We start from the raw sequence: 12,830 nt of genomic DNA on the forward strand, positions 1-12,830 counted from the left end.
TGTCTCTACTTTAAAGAGTCCTCTCCTGCTGATGTTCAGGTGTATATCAGTATGTAGTGTCTCTACTTTAAAGAGTCCTCTCCTGCTGATGTTCAGGTGGATATCAGTATGTAGTGTCTCTACTTTAAAGAGTCCTCTCCTGCTGATGTTCAGGTGTATATCAGTATGTAGTGTCTCTACTTTAAAGAGTCCTCTCCTGCTGATGTTCAGGTGTATATCAGTATGTAGTGTCTCTACTTTAAAGAGTCCTCTCCTGCTGATGTTCAGGTGTATATCAGTATGTAGTGTCTCTACTTTAAAGAGTCCTCTCCTGCTCATTTTCAGATGTATTTCAGCATGTAGTGTCTCTACTTTAAAGAGTCCTCTCCTGCTGATGTTCAGGTGTATATCAGTATGTAGTGACTCTACTTTTAAAGAGTCCTCTCCTGCTGATGTTCAGGTGTCTATCAGTATGTAGTGTCTCTACTTTAAAGAGTCCTCTCCTGCTGATGTTCAGGTGTATATCAATATGTAGTGTCTCTACTTTAAAGAGTCCTCTCCTGCTGATGTTCAGGTGTATATCAGTATGTAGTGTCTCTACTTTAAAGAGTCCTCTCCTGCTGATGTTCAGGTGTATATCAGTATGTAGTGTCTCTACTTTAAAGAGTCCTCTCCTGCTGATGTTCAGGTGTATATCAGTATGTAGTGACTCTACTTTAAAGAGTCCTCTCCTGCTGATGTTCAGGTGTATATCAGTATGTAGTGTCTCTACTTTAAAGAGTCCTCTCCTGCTGATGTTCAGGTGTATATCAGTATGTAGTGTCTCTACTTTAAAGAGTCCTCTCCTGCTGATGTTCAGGTGTATATCAGTATGTAGTGTCTCTACTTTAAAGAGTCCTCTCCTGCTGATGTTCAGGTGTATATCAATATGTAGTGTCCTCTACTTTAAAGAGTCCTCTCCTGCTGATGTTCAGGTGTATATCAGTATGTAGTGTCTCTACTTTAAAGAGTCCTCTCCTGCTGATGTTCAGGTGTATATCAGTATGTAGTGTCTCTACTTTAAAGAGTCCTCTCCTGCTGATGTTCAGGTGTATATCAGTATGTAGTGACTCTACTTTAAAGAGTCCTCTCCTGCTGATGTTCAGGTGTATATCAGTATGTAGTGTCTCTACTTTAAAGAGTCCTCTCCTGCTGATGTTCAGGTGTATATCAGTATGTAGTGTCTCTACTTTAAAGAGTCCTCTCCTGCTGATGTTCAGGTGTATATCAGTATGTAGTGACTCTACTTTAAAGAGTCATCTCCTGCTGATGTTCAGGTGTATATCAGTATGTAGTGACTCTACTTTAAAGAGTCATCTCCTGCTGATGTTCAGGTGTATATCAGTATGTAGTGACTCTACTTTAAAGAGTCCTCTCCTGCTGATGTTCAGGTGTATATTAGTATGTAGTGTCTCTACTTTAAAGAGTCCTCTCCTGCTGATGTTCAAGTGTATATCAGTATGTAGTGTCTCTACTTTAAAGAGTCCTCTCCTGCTGATGTTCAGGTGTATATCAGTATGTAGTGTCTCTACTTTAAAGAGTCCTCTCCTGCTGATGTTCAGGTGTATATCAGTATGTAGTGTCTCTACTTTAAAGAGTCCTCTCCTGCTGATGTTCAGGTGTATATCAGTATTTAGTGTCTCTACTTTAAAGAGTCCTCTCCTGCTGATGTTCAGGTGTATATCAGTATGTAGTGTCTCTACTTTAAAGAGTCCTCTCCTGCTGATGTTCAGGTGTATATCAGTATGTAGTGTCTCTACTTTAAAGAGTCCTCTCCTGCTGATGTTCAGGTGTATATCAGTATGTAGTGTCTCTACTTTAAAGAGTCCTCTCCTGCTGATGTTCAGGTGTATATGTAGTGTCTCTATACTTTAACTCAGGAACACAGGGATTTTAACCTTTGCAGACCATTTACATGCACTAAAATCTATAGAGCACACTACAGGAAAGGGAAAACCCCAAAAAGCATAATAGGGACTCTTTAAATATGTCTAGGGGAAATGTAAATTCTTTAATTGCACCTTGAGGACTTTGAGAGTTTTCTGTTGTCTTTTAATATTTCGATTGGCTGCAGCCATGCAAAGGCGCCGCCCTCGTTATGTGATTGACAGGCCGGCGTTTAACCTTCCAGACTTTGACCAAGAGTTTGACAAGAAGAGCCGACAGTTCCCCGTCGGAGAGAAGGTGAAGAAGCTCTTCAGGTACATGGTCACATGATCACTCTCTCTCTGCACAGCTTCACTTTTTACGCTGCTATGGACAGTCTTGCACTAATGTACATTTTTCAAAGATATTGAAGGGACTGGTATTTTGTGTATTGATTGTTGTGCTTATATTTATGTCTTAAAGGGGACCTATCATGCAAAATGCACTTTTTGATGTATTTTATACATAACCCCCCGGTGTGTCGGGGAACTCACGCAGCGTCAGAAAATAAAACCCTCTCTCTTTTCCTCCGTACCCAAATCTCTAAAAACGGGGAACAACGGAGCTGATCCAGATTTGCGTCCGATATGATGTAATATCTGAAATGTGGACCCACGGCCCAATCAGAAACGTTGCTATCAGAAACAATGCTCGACTGTTTTGGACGTAATATGGTCGGTGTTTACGTTAGCATTGCTAACACTCAGAGCTAACCTGTACTGGAGAGCATGTGTGTGAAGAAGCAGGAAGTAAAAAGGAACTCACCTTGTGGTATAACCGGCAAGAGAGAAAGCCTTTGAGCTCCAAACTGTTTCAGAGAGAATCCTTGATAATCCATGATATGGCGTTTCATCACGGCAGCATTTAGTTTAGACAGTAGCTGCCGGGTCCTGCATGAGCTCAGACCCTAACTTTTTTATTAAAGCTTTATACCAGAATCATCACTTTTGAAAACCTAAAAATAGCATGATAGGTGACCTTTAATGTGTGCATATGTATAAATGTGCTGTTGATTGTGTATATATATTTGTTTTTGTATTCGGAATTGTGGGAAAAGGTATTTCGATCTCTCTGTCTGTGCACACACACAGAGACATCGACAATAAAGTTGACTTCGACTCAGAACTGACTATTTTCTCAGATTTTGAATATTTATTATTTATTCTGAGTTCTTTTCAGATTTATAATTATTTTTCTCATATTTTCGAATTTTCTAAGATTTAGATTTTTTTATTTACAGAACTTCATTTTTTCTCAGATATTTACTGTTTCTCAGAATAAATGTTCCTGATTTTATTTCTCAGAATATGATTTAAAAATTTTTCTCACATTTCTTACTTTTGCCTCGTATTTTTGACTTTCATGACATTTTGATTTTTTTTTTTTTTTCAGAAGTTGATTTGATCTCAGATTTAGAAATTGTTCTTGGAATTCGATTTTTTTTCCAGAAATACATATTTTCTAAAATATTAACTTTTGTCTCAGAGTTCCTATTTCTGATTTTTTTTCTCAGAATATGATTTTTCCGGTGTGTTTTCCTGCAGATGCTCGGCTCTCAGACTGCAGGCTCTGCTCTTCAGACTCCTGCCTATTCTCCGCTGGCTCCCAAAATACAAACCGAGAGAGAGTCTTCTGCGTGATGTGGTCAGCGGGGTCAGCGCCGGCACCATCCAGGTCCCTCAAGGTCAGAAAACACTGATGCCTCTGAGTAACACCTATATATCCACACTGTGGCTATGTACAAATGACAATGAAAGCCTTGAATCTTGAATCTATATATTCTATAGGCTTGGGCAATAACAGAGGCTGCTTTTTAGTTTTTATGCACCCCACAAATGGAACAAACGCAAGTTATTTTTAGTGGAGGCTAAAAACATTACTTTTTTCAGCTGCTTAATTTTTCCTCATATTTTTGACTTTCCTAAGATTTTCATTTTTTTTCTCCAGAATTCAGATTATTTTCTCAGAAATATATTTGTTCTCATATTTACTTTTTTGATACTTGTTCGAGTGCTCTTCTGTGTATCTAGTTGCAGTATTGTCTCTCCAGTATATTATATAGTCTTGTTAATATCATGATGTACAGAAGTGGGAAGTAGTGGACTACAAATACTTTGTTACTGTACTTAAGTACATTTTTCTGGTATCAGTACTTTACTCCACTACTTCTTTTTCTGACCACTTTTTACTTTTACTTCTTACATTTTGAACACAAATACCTGTACTTTCTACTTCTTACATTTTGAACAAAAATACCTGTACTTTCTACTTCTTACATGTTGAACACAAATACCTGTACTTTCTACTTCTTACATTTTGAACAAAAATACCTGTACTTTCTACTTCTTACATGTTGAACACTAATACCTGTACTTTCTACTTCTTACATGATGAACACAAATACCTGTACTTTCTACTTCTCACATGATGAACACAAATACCTGTACTTTCTACTTCTTACATGTTGAACACTAATACCTGTACTTTCTACTTCTTACATGATGAACACTAATACCTGTACTTTCTACTTCTCACATGATGAACACAAATACCTGTACTTTCTACTTCTTACATGTTGAACTCAAATACCTGTACTTTCTACTTCTTACATGTTGAACACAAATACCTGTACTTTCTACTTCTCACATGTTGAACCCAAATACCTGTACTTTCTACTTCTTACATGTTGAACTCAAATACCTGTACTTTCTACTTCTCACATGTTGAACCCAAATACCTGTACTTTCTACTTCTTACATGTTGAACTCAAATACCTGTACTTTCTACTTCTTACATGTTGAACACAAATACCTGTACTTTCTACTTCTTACATGTTGAACACAAATACCTGTACTTTCTACTTCTTACATGTTGAACCCAAATACCTGTACTTTCTACTTCTTACATGTTGAACCCAAATACCTGTACTTTCTACTTCTTACATGCTGAACCCAAATACCTGTACTTTCTACTTCTTACATGTTGAACCCAAATACCTGTACTTTCTACTTCTTACATGTTGAACCCAAATACCTGTACTTTCTACTTCTTACATGTTGAACCCAAATACCTGTACTTTCTACTTCTTACATGTTGAACACAAATACCTGTACTTTCTACTTCTTACATGTTGAACACAAATACCTGTACTTTCTACTTCTTACATGTTGAACCCAAATACCTGTACTTTCTACTTCTTACATGTTGAACCCAAATACCTGTACTTTCTACTTCTTACATGTTGAACACAAATACCTGTACTTTCTACTTCTCACATGTTGAACTCAAATACCTGTACTTTCTACTTCTTACATGTTGAAACACAAATACCTGTACTTTCTACTTCTTACATGTTGAACACAAATACCTGTACTTTCTACTTCTTACATGTTGAACACAAATACCTGTACTTTCTACTTCTTATATGTTGAACTCAAATACCTGTACTTTCTACTTCTTACATGTTGAACACAAATACCTGTACTTTCTACTTCTCACATGTTGAACCCAAATACCTGTACTTTCTACTTCTTACATGTTGAACTCAAATACCTGTACTTTCTACTTCTTACATGTTGAACACAAATACCTGTACTTTCTACTTCTTACATGTTGAACACAAATACCTGTACTTTCTACTTCTTACATGTTGAAATACCTGTACTTTCTACTTCTCACATGTTGAACCCAAATACCTGTACTTTCTACTTCTTACATGTTGAACCCAAATACCTGTACTTTCTACTTCTTACATGTTGAACACAAATACCTGTACTTTCTACTTCTCACATGTTGAACCCAAATACCTGTACTTCTACTTCTTACATGTTGAACACAAATACCTGTACTTTCTACTTCTTACATGTTGAACACAAATACCTGTACTTTCTACTTCTTACATGTTGAACACAAATACCTGTACTTTCTACTTCTTACATGTTGAACACAAATACCTGTACTTTCTACTTCTTACATGTTGAACAAAAATACCTGTACTTTCTACTTCTCACATGTTGAACCCAAATACCTGTACTTTCTACTTCTTACATTTTGAACAAAAATACCTGTACTTTCTACTTCTCACATGTTGAACCCAAATACCTGTACTTTCTACTTCTTACATTTTGAACCCAAATACCTGTACTTTCTACTTCTCACATGTTGAACACAAATACCTGTACTTTCTACTTCTTACATGTTGAACTCAAATACCTGTACTTTCTACTTCTCACATGTTGAACCCAAATACCTGTACTTTCTACTTCTTACATGTTGAACACAAATACCTGTACTTTCTACTTCTTACATGTTGAACACAAATACCTGTACTTTCTACTTCTCACATGTTGAACACAAATACCTGTACTTTCTATTTCTCACATGTTGAACCCAAATACCTGTACTTTCTACTTCTTACATGTTGAACACAAATACCTGTACTTTCTACTTCTTACATGTTGAACACAAATACCTGTACTTTCTACTTCTCACATGTTGAACACAAATACCTGTACTTTCTATTTCTTACATGTTGAACTCAAATACCTGTACTTTCTATTTCTTACATGTTGAACTCAAATACCTGTACTTTCTACTTCTCACATGTTGAACACAAATACCTGTACTTTCTACTTCTTACATGTTGAACACAAATACCTGTACTTTCTACTTCTCACATGTTGAACACAAATACCTGTACTTTCTATTTCTTACATGTTGAACACAAATACCTGTACTTTCTACTTCTTACATGTTGAACACAAATACCTGTACTTTCTACTTCTTACATGTTGAACACAAATACCTGTACTTTCTACTTCTTACATGTTGAACACAAATACCTGTACTTTCTACTTCTTACATGTTGAACACAAATACCTGTACTTTCTACTTCTTACATGTTGAACTCAAATACCTGTACTTTCTACTTCTTACATGTTGAACTCAAATACCTGTACTTTCTACTTCTCACATGTTGAACACAAATACCTGTACTTTCTATTTCTTACATGTTGAACACAAATACCTGTACTTTCTACTTCTTACATGTTGAACACAAATACCTGTACTTTCTACTTCTTACATGTTGAACACAAATACCTGTACTTTCTACTTCTTACATGTTGAACACAAATACCTGTACTTTCTACTTCTTACATGTTGAACACAAATACCTGTACTTTCTACTTCTTACATGTTGAACTCAAATACCTGTACTTTCTACTTCTTAAATGTAGAACTCAAATACCTGAACTTTCTACTTCTTACATGTTGAACTCAAATACCTGTACTTTCTACTTCTTACATGTTGAACTCAAATACCTGTACTTTCTACTTCTTACATGTTGAACACAAATACCTGTACTTTCTACTTCGTACATGTTGAACTCAAATACCTGTACTTTCTACTTCTTACATGTTGAACTCAAATACCTGTACTTTCTACTTCTTACATGTTGAACTCAAATACATGTACTTTCTACTTCTTACATGTTGAACCCAAATACCTGTACTTTCTACTTCTTACATGTTGAACTCAAATACCTGTACTTTCTACTTCTCACATGTTGAACTCAAATACCTGTACTTTCTACTTCTCTCATTTTCCAAACAGCTGGTTCCTTTAGTCTGAATGTGTGTTTGATGCGTGATCATTATTCTTTAGAGTCATTGCGTGCCTATTGATTTGAACACGATCCGTGTATCCATCATTTCCTGGTCTTCTCTAAAGAAGAGGGACCAATGGAAACGTTGTCATGTTGCCGTTGTTCAGCATGGAAACATTCATTAGCTAACAATGACATTATTGTTCTATTAATATAAAGGGAGGTCAGGTACTCTTTAAAACAGCTGCTAGTTATGGGTACTTTTTACTGAAGTACACTTCAAAGCCTCTTTACTTTTACTTGAGTAAAGAAGTTTAGTCAGTACTTCTACTTTCACCAGAGTATTTTTAAACACGAGTATCTGTACTTCTACTTGAGTAAAGGATGTGTGTACTTTTGCCATCTGATGATTGATGTGAGGTTTCTGTTCCCCCAGGCATGGCCTTCGCCCTCCTGGCTAACCTCCCTCCCGTGAACGGCCTCTACTCCTCCTTCTTCCCCCTCATCCCGTACTTCTTCATGGGCACGGTTCACCAGATGGTCCCCGGTAAATCTCAGAGATTTATATCCGCACATTTCAAACCATGACAGTGATACATCTTATATATATATATCATGTTTTATTTGTATTAATGTATCAAACACCTGAAACAAACTCCCAGAAACCTGCAGGTCCGCTGCTACTCTGACTTTAAATCCAGGCTGAAGACTTTCTGTTTGCCGCTGCTTTTAATTGAACTATTCACGTCTCACACTGCTCTGTAACTTTTATTCACCTACCTGTTATTCATGTTTTATTATCTTTGCTTTTTAATGTTTCTAATATGTTTTATTTTCTTAATGTCTTTCATTTTTGTAAAGCACTTTGAATTGCCTTGTGTTGAAAAGTGCTGTATAAATAAACTTGCCTTGCACTTCCTGTGCAGGAACGTTTGCTGTGCTCAGCATCATGGTGGGCATGGTGTGTCTGCATCTCGCTCCAGAGTCAGACTTCAGTCACTTCAACGAAACTCTGAACGCTACAGTGGTCGACACGGAGCAGATGAACGAAGTCCGTCTGGGAATATCTGGAACCCTGGCCTGCCTCACTGCAGTCATACAGGTACTGCAACAACGCGTTACTGCGCAGAAGGCAGAGAGGGTAAAAGTACACACATCCTTTAGAAGTACAGATACTCGTGTTTAAAAAGACTGTACTGTAAAAGTACTGACTACACTTCTTTACTCAAGTAAAAGTAAAGAGGGCTTCTAAATTTACTTCAGTAAAAAGTACCCATAACTAGCAGCTGTTTTAAAGAGTACCTGACCTCCCTTTATATTAATAGAACAATAATGTCATTGTTAGCTAATGAATGTTTCCATGCTGAACAACGGCAACATGACAACGTTTCCATTGGTCCCTCTTCTTTAGAGAAGACCAGGAAATGATGGATACACGGATCGTGTTCAAATCAATAGGCACGCAATGACTCTAAAGAATAATGATCACGCATCAAACACACATTCAGACTAAAGGAACCAGCTGTTTGGAAAATGAGAGAAGTAGAAAGTACATGTATTTGAGTTCAACATGTAAGAAGTAGAAAGTACAGGTATTTGAGTTCAACATGTAAGAAGTAGAAAGTACAGGTATTTGAGTTCAACATGTAAGAAGTAGAAAGTACAGGTATTTGGGTTCAACATGTAAGAAGTAGAAAGTACAGGTATTTGGGTTCAACATGTAAGAAGTAGAAAGTACAGGTATTTGAGTTCAACATGTAAGAAGTAGAAAGTACAGGTATTTGGGTTCAACATGTAAGAAGTAGAAAGTACAGGTATTTGAGTTCAACATGTAAGAAGCAGAAAGTACAGGTATTTGAGTTCAACATGTAAGAAGTAGAAAGTACAGGTATTTGTGTTCAACATGTAAGAAGTAGAAAGTACAGGTATTTGTGTTCAACATGTAAGAAGTAGAAAGTACAGGTATTTGTGTTCAACATGTAAGAAGTAGAAAGTACAGGTATTTGGGTTCAACATGTAAGAAGTAGAAAGTACAGGTATTTGGGTTCAACATGTAAGAAGTAGAAAGTACAGGTATTTGAGTTCAACATGTAAGAAGCAGAAAGTACAGGTATTTGAGTTCAACATGTAAGAAGTAGAAAGTACAGGTATTTGAGTTCAACATGTAAGAAGTAGAAAGTACAGGTATTTGTGTTCAACATGTAAGAAGTAGAAAGTACAGGTATTTGGGTTCAACATGTAAGAAGTAGAAAGTACAGGTATTTGAGTTCAACATGTAAGAAGTAGAAAGTACAGGTATTTGTGTTCAACATGTAAGAAGTAGAAAGTACAGGTATTTGTGTTCAACATGTAAGAAGTAGAAAGTACAGGTATTTGTGTTCAACATGTAAGAAGTAGAAAGTACAGGTATTTGGGTTCAACATGTAAGAAGTAGAAAGTACAGGTATTTGGGTTCAACATGTAAGAAGTAGAAAGTACAGGTATTTGAGTTCAACATGTAAGAAGCAGAAAGTACAGGTATTTGAGTTCAACATGTAAGAAGTAGAAAGTACAGGTATTTGAGTTCAACATGTAAGAAGTAGAAAGTACAGGTATTTGTGTTCAACATGTAAGAAGTAGAAAGTACAGGTATTTGGGTTCAACATGTAAGAAGTAGAAAGTACAGGTATTTGAGTTCAACATGTAAGAAGTAGAAAGTACAGGTATTTGGGTTCAACATGTAAGAAGTAGAAAGTACAGGTATTTGAGTTCAACATGTAAGAAGCAGAAAGTACAGGTATTTGAGTTCAACATGTAAGAAGTAGAAAGTACAGGTATTTGTGTTCAACATGTAAGAAGTAGAAAGTACAGGTATTTGTGTTCAACATGTAAGAAGTAGAAAGTACAGGTATTTGTGTTCAACATGTAAGAAGTAGAAAGTACAGGTATTTGGGTTCAACATGTAAGAAGTAGAAAGTACAGGTATTTGGGTTCAACATGTAAGAAGTAGAAAGTACAGGTATTTGGGTTCAACATGTAAGAAGTAGAAAGTACAGGTATTTGAGTTCAACATGTAAGAAGTAGAAAGTACAGGTATTTGGGTTCAAGATGTAAGAAGTAGAAAGTACAGGTATTTGGGTTCAAGATGTAAGAAGTAGAAAGTACAGGTATTTGAGTTCAACATGTAAGAAGTAGAAAGTACAGGTATTTGAGTTCAACATGTAAGAAGTAGAAAGTACAGGTATTTGAGTTCAACATGTAAGAAGTAGAAAGTACAGGTATTTGTGTTCAACATGTAAGAAGTAGAAAGTACAGGTATTTGTGTTCAACATGTAAGAAGTAGAAAGTACAGGTATTTGTGTTCAACATGTAAGAAGTAGAAAGTACAGGTATTTGTGTTCACATTCAGACTTCCACTCTGTTAATTTTATACACAAAGCACAAATACACATGCCTACGACCTAAACACAAACACTTGTATTTTATTATGGAGAGAAGAGGCTCAAGCTTGCAGTCCGCACTTTATATTTGTGTTGGTCTGATTTGGCACTCGAACCAGCAACCCTTCAGTTCCTTCGCCACTACAGACTGAGCTACTGCTGCTTCCTTTACTCTAGTAAAGGAAGCAATACTAAATTGCAATGGTCGATTGTAAGAAAGGAACATCTACTACTCAAGTGCGTACACTTTTTAAGGTACTTGTGTTTTCATTTCATGCTGCTCATACAGAAACAAAACACACATTAATGGTGTAATTTGTTTGCCTTTCGTTGTCACATTAAAAAACACTGAAGCATGAATCGCTGAAAACAACATATAAACACAAACATGAGATTTTCATGCATTACATACAGCTGACTAACGATTAGCATGAATGCTAACTTACCATTAAATATGCCATTGACAAGCTAACAAGATTAGCATCGCCATTATTTAAAACCGTCCACACATATTTAACAACGGGTTATCATGATTGTTACTGGTAGGTATTTAATGGGAACATAGCTGACTACTAACAGACATGTGTGTCGAGGTTCAACGGGGAAAAATAAATAAAAACAGTAAAAACAGCTCAATAAACATTTTTCTGTGCGAAAGAAACTCCCAAAGTTTGCACGGATAAACGCCAACGCTCTGCTTACTCTCTTAAAGGAGCAGCACATATTGAATCAACTATACAGTTGATTTAAACGCAAAGTTAGAAAGAAACGTGAGGTTTTAATTGAAAAATGCCACATTAATAATACCTTCTCTGTGCAGATCGGCCTGGGCTTCATGCAGTTTGGGTTTGTCGCCATTTATCTGTCCGAGTCGTTCATCCGAGGCTTCATGACGGCTGCAGGCCTTCAGATCCTCATCGCTGTTCTCAAGTACATCTTCGGCATCAAAGTGCCGCCCTACAGTGGTCCGCTGGCCGCTATTTATGTGAGTGACTCTTGCAAATCACCTCTTTGCACTGGCTTTTAATACTAAAGACTGTTAAACACCTGCACTTTTGAAAGAACATCCATAACATTCATCTGTTTGCAACTCATATCAATATTCCAATATAGACTATTCTGCACTTTCTATTATATACTATTTTATTTTATTTACCTGCACTATTTTATCTGTGTTATTGTGTTGCTCTGTGGGAGGAGCCTGTGACCTCAGCTGTTCCTTGTCATAACTACACTGCAGCTTTGCACACATGACAATAAAAGCCTTGAAACTATAGTTGAACATGACATTTTGACATTTCTAAATGTTTCTAGTTATTTTGCTTTCCATCATGTTTTTTATTATTGTTTAAATGTTGTACTCCCATTGTGTTATTCTATATTGTTTTGTTCCCTGTACAGCACTTTGGTCACCTGTGGTTGTTTTAAATGTGCTATATAAATGAATAAAGATGGGATTGAGATAATGTGCTCAGAAAACATCGAATCACTTTGGGAGAATGGTTTCTGTGTAAATATGGGATTCTCCTTCTTTGATGCAGACTCTGGTGGATATCTTCCGGGGTCTTCCTGAAACTAATGTGGCCTCATTGGTGTTTGCGTTGGTCAGCAGCGTCGTGCTGATAGCGGTGAAGGAGCTGAACGCTCGATACCGCCACAAACTGCCCTTCCCCTTCCCCATGGAGATCATTATTGTGAGTGTTACGTGCTGGTGTGTGCGTGTGTGTGTGTGTGTGTGTGTGTGTGTGTGTGTGTGTGTGTGTGTGTGTGTGTGTGTGTGTGTGTGTGTGTCTCTCCCTCTCCCCCTGATTGTCTCCCTCCAGGTGCAGCCTCTCCTTATTGTAGTTGTAAGTGCACTGTC

At 36.8% G+C, this 12,830-nt stretch overlaps 1 protein-coding gene across 1 annotated transcript in view; it reads left to right on the forward strand.

Annotated features, from left to right (window-relative positions):
- The first annotated feature begins 2,094 nt into the window (after window positions 1-2,094).
- The window catches only part of LOC117542229 (solute carrier family 26 member 9-like), a 35,753-nt gene continuing 25,017 nt past the window's right edge, over window positions 2,095-12,830 (forward strand). The window contains exons 1-6 of the mRNA XM_034209795.1: window positions 2,095-2,219; window positions 3,489-3,628; window positions 7,987-8,097; window positions 8,477-8,652; window positions 11,790-11,954; window positions 12,511-12,663. Of these exons, the coding sequence (XP_034065686.1) occupies window positions 2,095-2,219; window positions 3,489-3,628; window positions 7,987-8,097; window positions 8,477-8,652; window positions 11,790-11,954; window positions 12,511-12,663 (870 nt within the window). The remainder of the gene's footprint in view (window positions 2,220-3,488; window positions 3,629-7,986; window positions 8,098-8,476; window positions 8,653-11,789; window positions 11,955-12,510; window positions 12,664-12,830) is intronic.

Source organism: Gymnodraco acuticeps, unplaced genomic scaffold (assembly GCF_902827175.1).
Source record: "Gymnodraco acuticeps unplaced genomic scaffold, fGymAcu1.1, whole genome shotgun sequence".
Taxonomy (NCBI): Eukaryota; Metazoa; Chordata; class Actinopteri; order Perciformes; family Bathydraconidae; genus Gymnodraco; species Gymnodraco acuticeps.